The 10,802-nt window shown below is 33.6% G+C and overlaps 1 protein-coding gene across 1 annotated transcript; it reads right to left on the bottom strand.

Moving 5' to 3' along the window:
• Window positions 1-5,950: 5,950 nt before the first annotated feature.
• Window positions 5,951-10,564, bottom strand: LOC112003698 (2,3-bisphosphoglycerate-independent phosphoglycerate mutase). Its single transcript, XM_024035901.2, has 9 exons — window positions 10,288-10,564; window positions 10,023-10,150; window positions 9,437-9,587; window positions 9,136-9,339; window positions 8,504-8,928; window positions 7,661-7,853; window positions 7,482-7,577; window positions 6,687-6,842; window positions 5,951-6,481 (listed from the first exon to the last, which is right to left on the bottom strand). The coding sequence occupies exons 1-9, from the start codon at window positions 10,447-10,449 to the stop codon at window positions 6,317-6,319; spliced, it is 1,680 nt and encodes a 559-aa protein (XP_023891669.1). The 5' UTR covers window positions 10,450-10,564; the 3' UTR covers window positions 5,951-6,316.
• Window positions 10,565-10,802: the final 238 nt, after the last annotated feature.

Below are 10,802 nucleotides of genomic sequence, written 5' to 3'. Positions count from 1 at the left end.
TGTTTTCTTCCGTCCTAAACGTATAGGGTACATGAAGAGAACTTGATCTAAACTCCAGGAATGAGACCAACACTCTTGTGACTACTGGGTATTAAAATTCTTTGAAAACTGAGCTATATTCTCCTAGAGTTACACATGTCTTCTTTTCTTTTTTTCCTTTAGTGCAACATGTCTTAGTCTCTTAGGGTGTTAATCTCGGTTAGCAAGTAGGCTATGATATACTTTTCTATAGTATACTCTATTTTTTAAGAAGTAATAGTATTATTTTATTTTAAATTATGTAGGTCTTATTACATTAAAATATCACTAAAATATATGTGTATTGTTCTTTTTTATATCAAGTAATATACATATACATGTCCTAATGAATGTTCATAGTGTATATAAATTTTTCCTCTCCTGAAGTCAAATCTTAGCTCCGCCACTGATTAATAGAAACACTTTTTTATATATTTTTCCATAATTTTAAAAACTGAGTTTTTAAAACAGCTATTTTCTAAAAAAGCAAATGCACTTTTTCAAACATCCTACTCAAGCAAACCTGTAAACATGACTAACAACTTGATAGTATAAGTTGTATAACAAAAGGAATTGAGAATCTTCATGAAACATCATTAACATAAATGCACAGATTTTCAATACAGCTCTAGAAGTCATTTTTTTTAATCAATACAAGTTATTCTAAAAAATGATAGAGAGTAAAAATTACATAAGAACCTGTTAATAGAACTCTCAATTATTAAGTAAAGGTATGCATAGAAGTGGGAGGAGTTGTTTTCGATGTGGGACTGCAAAAAGTTTCCCAGGGAGTACGCAAACAATTTCCCTAGGACAACAAAAAAGTAGCTCACAGTTATCATGTTAAAACTTTTTAAAAATAATTTATTAATAATAGTTATAAAGGCACCTGTTATTAGAACTCTCAATTATTAAGTAAAGGTATGCATAGATTGGTTTAAATTGAGTTGAGGCCTTGATGGATTTTCTCAATTCAACCCCACCATGGATGGTTCGAAAAAATGAAAAAACTCATTGGATCTAGAAAATCCCTCAACCCAACTTAACCCATCATAATTGTCCAACCCAACCCACTTGGGGTCAAGTTGGACCCCTGGCTTGGATAATTTTTTTCTTTTTTCGTTAAAAAAAAAAAAAAATTGAGCATTTGAATAGCAATAGCAAGCAATATTACAAGTGTTTGCTGCCCTTGCAGTCTTCTGAAAATTCTAAGTCTGGCACCATACATAAATTATTATACTAACACAAATAATCAAACCAAATAGTTTTATCCCAACTCAATTGAGAATCAAAATAGAATAGCAGCAGTATTACAACTATTTTCTGCCACCTAAGAAGTCTAAGTAGCGAAATCATCATACACAAATTTTCAAACCAAATGACATTTAGTTAGAAAAAAAATCAAATAGGCCTATCACAACTCAATTAGGAAACAATATAAACATAAACTAGTTTTATGAGTTACAAGAAAATATAAATAGGGACTTAAGGGTTTTGTTTTATATTAGGGAAAGTGGCAAAAAAGTAATAAACAAAAACATATAATAAAATGTAGGTGCATTTGGATGAGTTTGGTTCAGCTTTTTGTAAAAGTGCATAATGAAAAAATGGAGTTTGCAAAAAATGCATAATGAAAAAGTGCATTTTCAAAAAACTGAGTAATTGGTAAAAGCTGTTAAAAAGTACTTTTTGAAAAAACTGAGTGTTTGGCTAGCACTTATAAAAGTGGCAGTTTGAGGGTAAATTACAAAAAATGACAATGTATATATAAGGGAGTTTATTTCATACTCTTTTTTTTTTGGATGTGAGTTTGGTTCATAGTTAAATCAACTACTTCATCATACTTAAATCAATTTTTTTTCTTTCTAAAAAAATTATTTTTTTCTCACCAATATTAGCTAATAATAACCTATCACTTAAGATTTATTGTGAAAATATTGTGATAAAAATTTATACTAATTTTAATTTGAACGTACTATTAAAATTATTTTTTTCTTTTTCTAAAAAAAAAAAAATTCTCACCAATATTAGCTAATAATAACCTACCACTTAAGATTTATTGAAAAAGTATTGTGAAAATATTATGATAAAAATTGATACTAATTTTAATTTGAATGTACTATTAAAATTATTTTTTTCTCTTCCTAAATAAATTATTTTTTTCTCACCAATATTAATTAATAATAACCTACCGTTTAAAATTTATTCTGAAAATATTGTGATACAATTTCCTTTTTTTTTCCCTCTTTTTTTATCCTCCACACACTTACCACACTTCTTTTTCCTTTTTTTTCTCCTCCACCCACGTACCCTTACATTTTTCTTTTTTTACTTCTTTCCTCTTTTGCAAGCTACCACTCCCTCCAAGCTTAGAACGTTCCAGCTCTCCAGCCTCTCCTTCTTCCTCTTCTTTCTTTTTTTTGTTCTTTTTTTTTTCTTTCCCCCTTTTCTCTTAGCACTTCCTTTCTCCCTTTACTAAAAATATACCCTTGCTCTTTTCTTTTCTTTTCTTTCTTTCCTCTTTTTTTCCTTTACTCTTTTCTACTCTTTGTTTTTCCCAGAACCCACAAACTCACAGTGTTCTCCTTCAGTCATTCTTCCTCTTTTCTTTTCTTTTTTCCCCTTTTCTCTTAGCACATCATCTGTAACACCCATGCAAGGGATTGATTTTTTTTTTTTTTTTTCCTTTAGCTGATTTGGGAATTTGTTATAGATTTTTTTGTGTTTGGATTTAGAAATTTGTTATTGAGAGGGCAGAGCAGAGAAATGAGATGAGAGGAATGAGGACCGTGCGAAAACTGAAGCCATTTATCAAGGGTAATTTGGTATTTTTCGGCAGAGCCCAACGGATACCATTTAAACGCTCATTCAACTTTTTGTTTATGGACCTCCAGAGGTCCATAATTGTTTTGCGCGTTTATGCCTTCATCCAAAACGCAACTTTTGTCAAAAAGTTGCGTTTTATACTCATCAAACGCTGAACTTGGGCTAGCTTTTTTAAAAAGCCAACTTTTGAGCTCAAAACGTCTAAACAAACGGGCACTTAGGCGGATTTGTGAATCTACTAACACGAACTTAACCCAATCCACACACACACCAAAAAAAAAAAATCAAAGCCTGAAGCCACCCATTGGATTGGGTCAAATCAGTCTCCCATCTTGTTAGCTCATTAGGTCTATTACCAAAATTAAGAGCAATCGCATCAATAAATATATAATAGCATAGGGTGAATTTTGCACATTCAACTTCCAACATCATCCACATTAGTCTATGTAAACTTGCGTAAATTTAAATTGTTGTGAAATAGATGATCTCACATGAGTATTTTTGAAATATAGTTATGTAAAATAAATAAAAAAATTGTATTAACTGATACAAATACTCTAACAACCCATCAGAACTTATTCTCAATTACAAGTTCTTATTCCATTCTCTTTTTATTTTTAGTTTTCTTTTTCTTTTCCATACGTGTTTAGTCTTCTTCGTCTTGCTTAATTTCTGTTGTGTTTTTATCTTTTTTTTTTTTTTTTTTTTGAGAAGCAAAAATGGAGGTTTTTTATGGTCATATTACATTTATAAAAAAAAAAAATTTATGGAAAAATTTAAAAATAATAATAATAATTTCTTTTATAGTTTTTTATATTTTTCATAAAAGTAATGTTATTGTTATCATGTTAAAACTTTGTTAAAATAATTTATTAACAATGGTTTTACGGGCATTTATTAATCGGACTTTCAATTATTTAGTAAAGGTATGCATGAATTGGGTTAGATTGCCAATAGGGGGCTTGACTCAGCTGATAAGGCTCAAACACTTTGTCTAACGCACCTAAATTCGAGTCTCGTTGCTAGCAAGAGTCTGTTGGTGGACATTCACACAGGTTGGCCCAAGAACTTTAACCTTAGTGCCTTGCCCGGGGGCTAGCATAATGAGGCCTTGAGGGGTTATCTCAATTCAACCTGACCATGGATGGCTCGAAAAAACTACTTGGAACTAGAAAAACCCCTCGACCTAACTTAGCCCAACTTAGCCCATTATAAGGGTCCAACCCAACCCATTTGGGGTCAGGTTGAACTCATGGCTTGGATAAGTTTTTTTATTTATTTTTCTTTCTTAAAAAAAATTAAGCATTCAAATAGCAATAGCAAGCAATATTACAAGTGTTTGCTGCCCTTGCAATCTTCTAAAAATTCTAAATATAGCACCATACATAAATTATTATACCAACACAAATAATCAAACCAAATAGTTTTATCCCAACTCAATTGAGAATCAAAATAAAATAGCAACAATATTACAACTATTTTCTACCATCTACCATTTGAAAATTCTAAGCAACAAAACCATCATACACAAATTATCAAACCAATTGACATTTAGTTAGTAAGAAATCAAATAGGACTAACCCAACTCAATTATGAAACAAAATAAATATAAACTAGTTTTATGAATTACAAGAAAATATAAACGGAGACTTATGTGATGTTTGGTATGGGGTAATGTTTTAGAATTCTTAGGAATGTTTAAAAATTCACATGTTTGGTTGCAAATCATGCCAAGGATACCAAGGGAATCTAGATTCCCCCTTTAAACCTCTCTCAGTAGGAATGTGAATTCCCTTTAAAACAGGTAGGTATCCAAATTTCCAAACTTAAAGAAAATTGTATTTTTTATAAATTGACAATTTTAACATTTTTTTTTTCTTATCATTTAAACAATTAAGATAAAATATAAAACAAATCATCAATATCTTTTCCCTTGTCTTTATACTTTCTCGCCAAAATAATATAAACAGAATAGACAACTCTATTGATATATTCTTTAACAAAGCTTTATTTAGGTTTCACATGTAAAAAAAGTTGGGACCCCCCCTTATTGCCAGGTATTTACTTTTGCTGTTGTGTGTGTTTTGCTTAACAAATTATTAATGGTTTATATTTTTTTTTTCATTATTTATTTAGAGGAAGATTTTTTTTAAAGGACTTGGTAGTTCACATTTATATCTAAGGATAGAATGGGAAAAATAAATAATTCATTTAAAATTTCTGAAAATAAATCAAACATTATCATCTCACATTCCTAAGAATCTTAAGAGATTTTCAATAAAACCAACACATAGGAATAGCTACATTTCTAAGCATCCAAATTGTAAGGAATCACATTTCTAAGAATCTGGATGTCAAAAATAATGTAAATTCCCCCATACCAAACGCCATATTAAGGTTTTGTTTTATATTAGGGAAAAAGGCAAAAAATAATTAATAAAAACATATAATATGAAAATGGAGGTGGATTAGGTGAATTTGTGAATCTACAACTTAATCCAATCCCCAAAAATAAAAAATAAAAAATAAAAATAAAAATAAATCCAACCCACCCATTGGCCCATTAGTTGGGTTGGATTAGCCCATTAGGTCTATTAGGTCTATTACCAAAATAAAGAGTCAGTAAGTATATAATAGCATAAGGAGTGAATTTTGCATATAGAACTCTAAACATCATCCACATTAGCCTATGTAAACTTATGTAAATTTGGATTTTTGTGAAAGAGATGATCTCATAATGAGTATTTTTGAAATAAAGTTATGTAAAATTAAATTAAAAAAAATTCTTATGTTAAAATAAACCAAAAAAAAAATTTTGTATGAATTGATACAAATGTAAAAAATATTCTTTAGTTTTCTCTTTCTTTTTCTTTTCCAAGCCTTTTTGGTCTTCTCCGTCTTGCTCAATTTCTTTTGTGTTTTTTTGTGCTTCAGGTGGGTATCGTCCTTTTTCTTTACCATAATTGGGAACAAATATGAATTTCCAAATATACTTTAGGCATGTGATGCATTTATGGTGTGAACATTTTTGTTTAGTCTTTCTCTAACAATTAACAAGCATGAAAATTTTTTTATCAGTTATCACAGTTCACAACAAAAACTCAACTGGCCTACTAAAGCAGGTACGTTGATGTAACTAGAAGTATAGAACAAGCCTGTTAAGCCTATTGAGCTGAAAACCATTCAATCTAAAGTCTAAACAGGAACGTTTAATACAAACCGAATCACGACAAAAATCATGATTAAGAAAAGATAGAACAAAAACTCCATTTTAACCACACTGTTCTGTAAACCTCCACAGACAGCCCAAAATACCGAAGCCACCATACCGGTGACTGTTTCTTTTTTTCTTTTTTGGTAAGAAATAAAAAACTTATTTATCATGATAGCCTGCCATACTCCGCAGCCTTCTGAGTTGCATTGTAACCTATATCTAACTCCACGCATTAAAGAAACAAATCTTTATGCTGCCCTAGATATCAACAACTTCAACAAGGGTTGGCTCATAGTCACTAGGAGCCTCAAATCCATGGAGATTCATAACAGTTGCAGCAACATTGGCAAGCCCACCGGTAGGAATATCCCTGCGGAATCTGCAACCAGGTGCTAATCCAGGACCTCCAATTGCAATTGGCACCTAAATAAAGAGAGAACAAATATACGATGTTTTAGAACTTGAGAAGCAACATCAATCTAGTTAATAGTAATAACAACGATGTTGAGTGATAAATTAACAGTCAATAACAATCAAAAATCCTAGGCGCAGCGTGCAATCAGTAAAGCCCAAAAAAAAGTGTATCATTACTTGGGCGTTTCAAGTAAAAAGAATTGAATGAACTTACTGGCTGACAAGTATGAGAAGTGAGTATTTGAATTTTGCCACCCTTGTCAAGAAGTGGTTGCCCTGTTTTGTTCCTCTTCACCATGTCCTCAGCATTACCATGATCTGCAGTAACAACATAAATTCCACCAACTTGCTCTATTGCATCAAGGATCATCTGCAATTTTCCAATTTTTTCTCCGGTAAGCCACATGCAACCTTTTCTTTTAATAGGTAAAAGGAAAAGGAAAACAAAAGATGAAAGACTTGATTCAAGCTACTCCCCATATCTCATCATTGTTTTAACTGGTAAGTCACCCCAGTGGATCTTGAATTCAAGAGTTCATCAATGATCAACCATATAACTCTTTATGGGGGTTAAAGTACCAATTGATCTAGAGCTCATTGATTGCAACAGGAGCATCATTTTCTGATATTTCTTTGTTTCCTAAGCTACCCCATGTATGCATCCAGTTCCCAGGTACATGAGATGGTTCCTCTACTTTAATAAAGATGATTACTTAATCAAAGAAAATTTCTTTCCTTGGGAAAGTAAGTACTTAATTCCAATCTAGTCCTTAAGCTTCATAATTGTTTTCCTCCTTTCACCAGCAAATTTCACACATCAAGTTTTTGTTTGATAGCACATTTGATGAGAAAAGCAATAAATAAAAAAAATATATCTCTTTTCTACTGATCCAGTTCATTACTTGAACTGATATAAAAGGTTTAAATTTCACTCATTAAGTTTCCAACACCACAAAACCACTAAAATAAAAAACTCTGCAGTGTCTTTTTTTGGGAGGGGGTGTCATACCTTGACAGCTTCATCAGCAGCCTTGCAAGCCACAACTGTGGCCTCAATATCACCTGTATGTCCCACCATGTCACCATTTGGTATGTTAACGCGTACCTAGACATGTGAATCATCAGGTCAGTGTTCATTCAACCTGAAACCAGGTTCAGAGAATATCACAAGATTAGTCAATGAATTACCTGGTCAAATTTTCCGCTAAGTATAGCATCTCTCACTTTTTCACCAATCTCCAATGCCTTCATCTTTGGCTGGACGTTGAATGTAATTCCAGAATCACTAGGAATTTCAACGTATTCCTCCAGTTCTTCGTTGAAATACCCAGAGCGGTTTCCATTCCAAAAGAAAGTGACATGACCAAATTTGACAGTCTCACTGTTGAAGTAGAGAAGTAGAAAAAATGAGGTCAAAAGGGCATCATATATGAGCAGTAAGAGGCCTAAAATCAAAAGAAGTGAGTTCTAGTTGGAGTATAATGGTCAAACAGAATTTTGGCACCACCATGTATAGGATGCAGCGTCAAGTAAGACTAAGATTGTATGTCAAAGATCATCTACAATTGAAATAAAATTTTAGGCATATCAAGGAAGCCCTTACTGGAGAAAGGACAAAAAAGACCCACACAAGTGGTGCTTAGAAGGCAATTACTGCTGTCAATAAGAAATTTACAAGTAAGCGACAATTATTTTTTTGTTATGCTTGACAAGTAAAATAAATGAAAGATTCTTCAGTTCCCATAACTGGATCTCACTTGCACAAGAATGCCTCTTCAAATACCCAGTTCTAACCAAATTAGAATAAGCCATGAGGCTGATGAAACATGCCCTTAACAGTATAGAATTCAACATATTCAAATTTAAAAAAAAATACAGAACACACACACACACACACACACACACAAAAACACAAAAACAAAATGAAAACCATCTGAGGAGTCTGCACTTTGAGAGTGGAACAAGTAGGCAGAGCAAAACACACAAGTGCACGATAATAAGGAAGGGCATATAAAGGGGGCAACAACTAACCTGCAAGCAAACGTACGGATACCATTGTGCACTAGATATTCACCAGATGTTCTATCTATCTCTGGTGGAGAAACAAGGTAATGGCTTGGAAGCTTCAATTCACCATCGTATTGAAGCATTCCAGCATAACGGATTTTAGGTACTCGCACTCTATCAAACTTGTCAAAATCTTCATATTCAAAAGCCTTGGCAACCATAACCATACGATCTGCTCGAAAGTTAATTGTAACCACAGCATCACCATCAACTATAGGACCAACAGGTTTCCCACTCTCATCGGCAATAACAAAAGGAGGCAAGTACTGGTCGCTGGCTTTAGGGGCTGCCCTCAGCTGCTTCACACCTTCAACAGCATTTCTAAATTTAAAAGGGGCTTCACCAAGCACTTGGGCATCCCATCCTCGTTTGACCACTTCCCAATCATTCTGCAAAAGACCCAGTCATTACTTTTTAATGTTAAATATACATAACTAGTAGATAATGATCAACAATTAATAGATGTTTGCTAGATTGCTGTTTCATTGGTTTTGCACATGGATCCATAAGAGTTAAAAGCAACAAGCAGCAAAAAGATGAATTGTCCAGCTGAATTATATGGTGCTTTTTCGCTTAAAGGCATAAGTATGTCATACCTCATAACGATCCATTGTGACGTACATACGACCACCACCAGATGCAATCTGTGCATCAACACCCTTCCCACGTAATTCTGCAAGGTAATTCTCAAGAGTTTCTACAAATCCCACACTTGAACCATCCAAAACATCACGGCCATCAGTAAGAATATGAACGCGGATTCTTTTAGCACCACGCTCGCTAGATCCTTTAAGCAACAACTGCAAGGGAAAAATTATGAAAAGGGAATCAATTATTTTGGAAGGTTAGACCTGCGTACAAATAGATAAAAAATATATCCTCAACTGTAAAACCCACCAGCAACTGATCAAGCCTGGAGTGAACTCCACCATCACTCAATAGCCCAATGAGATGCAAAGTGCCTTTTTCAAAGCATTCACTTATATACTTAAAACCTTCTCCGTCATAAATTTTTCCAGATTCAAGAGCTAGGTCAACAAGCTTTGCACTATTGACAAGAGAGAGAGAATTTCAGTAATTAAACCAAATTAACACCCCAAAAGAAATTCGTAATTGGAAATCCATTATAAAAGAAACCCAATGAAGAAGAGTGATCAGATGAAAAGAAAAGAGCGGTCGCAACCAAAACATGTTGACTACCCCACAAAGAGTCCCTGGGTTATTTGATATAACATCACCATCACAAGCACACCAGTTTCAAGTGTTAAAGGTTTGTATCTAACCAGTAACTGTTGATCAAAACATTGGCTAATCACTGCCTTAATTCAACAACTTAAAACATTAAACCTTCATTTGTAATAAGTTCATATGAAAACAATGAAAACCACAATCACAAAGCCTTATTCCCAAAATTAAAATAGGATTTAAAGCCATTGGATGATTAGTCTATATTTGAATTGAAGATGAAGAAGAGAAGGCGTACCCTTGAGCGAAGATGCGACCAGCCCCAAGTGCGTTGTGACCAACTTCACTGTTGCCCATGTCATCCTCTGTTGGAAGACCTACGGCAGAACCGTGGGCCTTAACCAACCTCCATTTATCAGGATCACCCTAAAAAACGAACATCCATACCAAATAAATTTTTTTACTTTTTTTTTTTTCATTCAATAACAAACAGATCTGGCGGCTGAGAGAAAATCAAGAAGTGGATCTAATGGCAAGGGCAGTATATATTATCAAATAAAAACCTTTTTGAGGGAATCCATGGTGGGAGTCTCGGCGACATGTATGCAGTTGTACTGATCAGGCTTGGCCTCGCCCCAGCCATCGAGAACCACCACAGCAACGGTCTTACCCTTTGGAAGCTTCGGGTGATCCGCCAATTTCCACGAGGCTCCTGAGCTTCCCATCTCTCCTTCCTTTCTTTCTTTCTTTCTGTTTGAAACAGCAACTGATGGCGTCGGGAGTGTGTGATCGATCAATGAAAACCACACACAAGTTTTGTGTCTATATTTAATTATTTATACACACAACACAAAAGACCCTAGAAACCCCTTCCCACAGATAAAGCAAATTTCTCACGCCCGCTGTTTGATTCGCAGTACAGGACACTTGGCGTGCGCCCAAAGTCGCTTTAAAACAATCCACTGTACTCACTATTATATTAACAAATATGTTCTCACAATCAATTGGTCATTTTTTTATTTTCTATCTTATTACCGACATAAAAAATCAAAAGAGATCGATCTACTGTTATTTTCTA

This window comes from Quercus suber, unplaced genomic scaffold (assembly GCF_002906115.3).
Source record: "Quercus suber isolate HL8 unplaced genomic scaffold, Cork oak 2.0 scaffold_165, whole genome shotgun sequence".
Lineage (NCBI taxonomy): Eukaryota > Viridiplantae > Streptophyta > Magnoliopsida > Fagales > Fagaceae > Quercus > Quercus suber.
This window is presented reverse-complemented; position numbering and strand designations above follow the sequence as displayed.

Coding starts and splice junctions, on each gene's coding strand:
- LOC112003698 (XM_024035901.2), bottom strand. CDS start 10,449: ATGGGAAGCTCAGGAGCCTCGTGGAAATTGGCGGATCACCCGAAGCTT. Junction 10,151..10,287: donor CCATGGATTCCCTCAAAAAG/GTTTTTATTTGA, acceptor TTCGTTTTTTAG/GGTGATCCTGATAAATGGAG. Junction 6,482..6,686: donor CTTCTCATACTTGTCAGCCA/GTAAGTTCATTC, acceptor CTCTTTATTTAG/GTGCCAATTGCAATTGGAGG.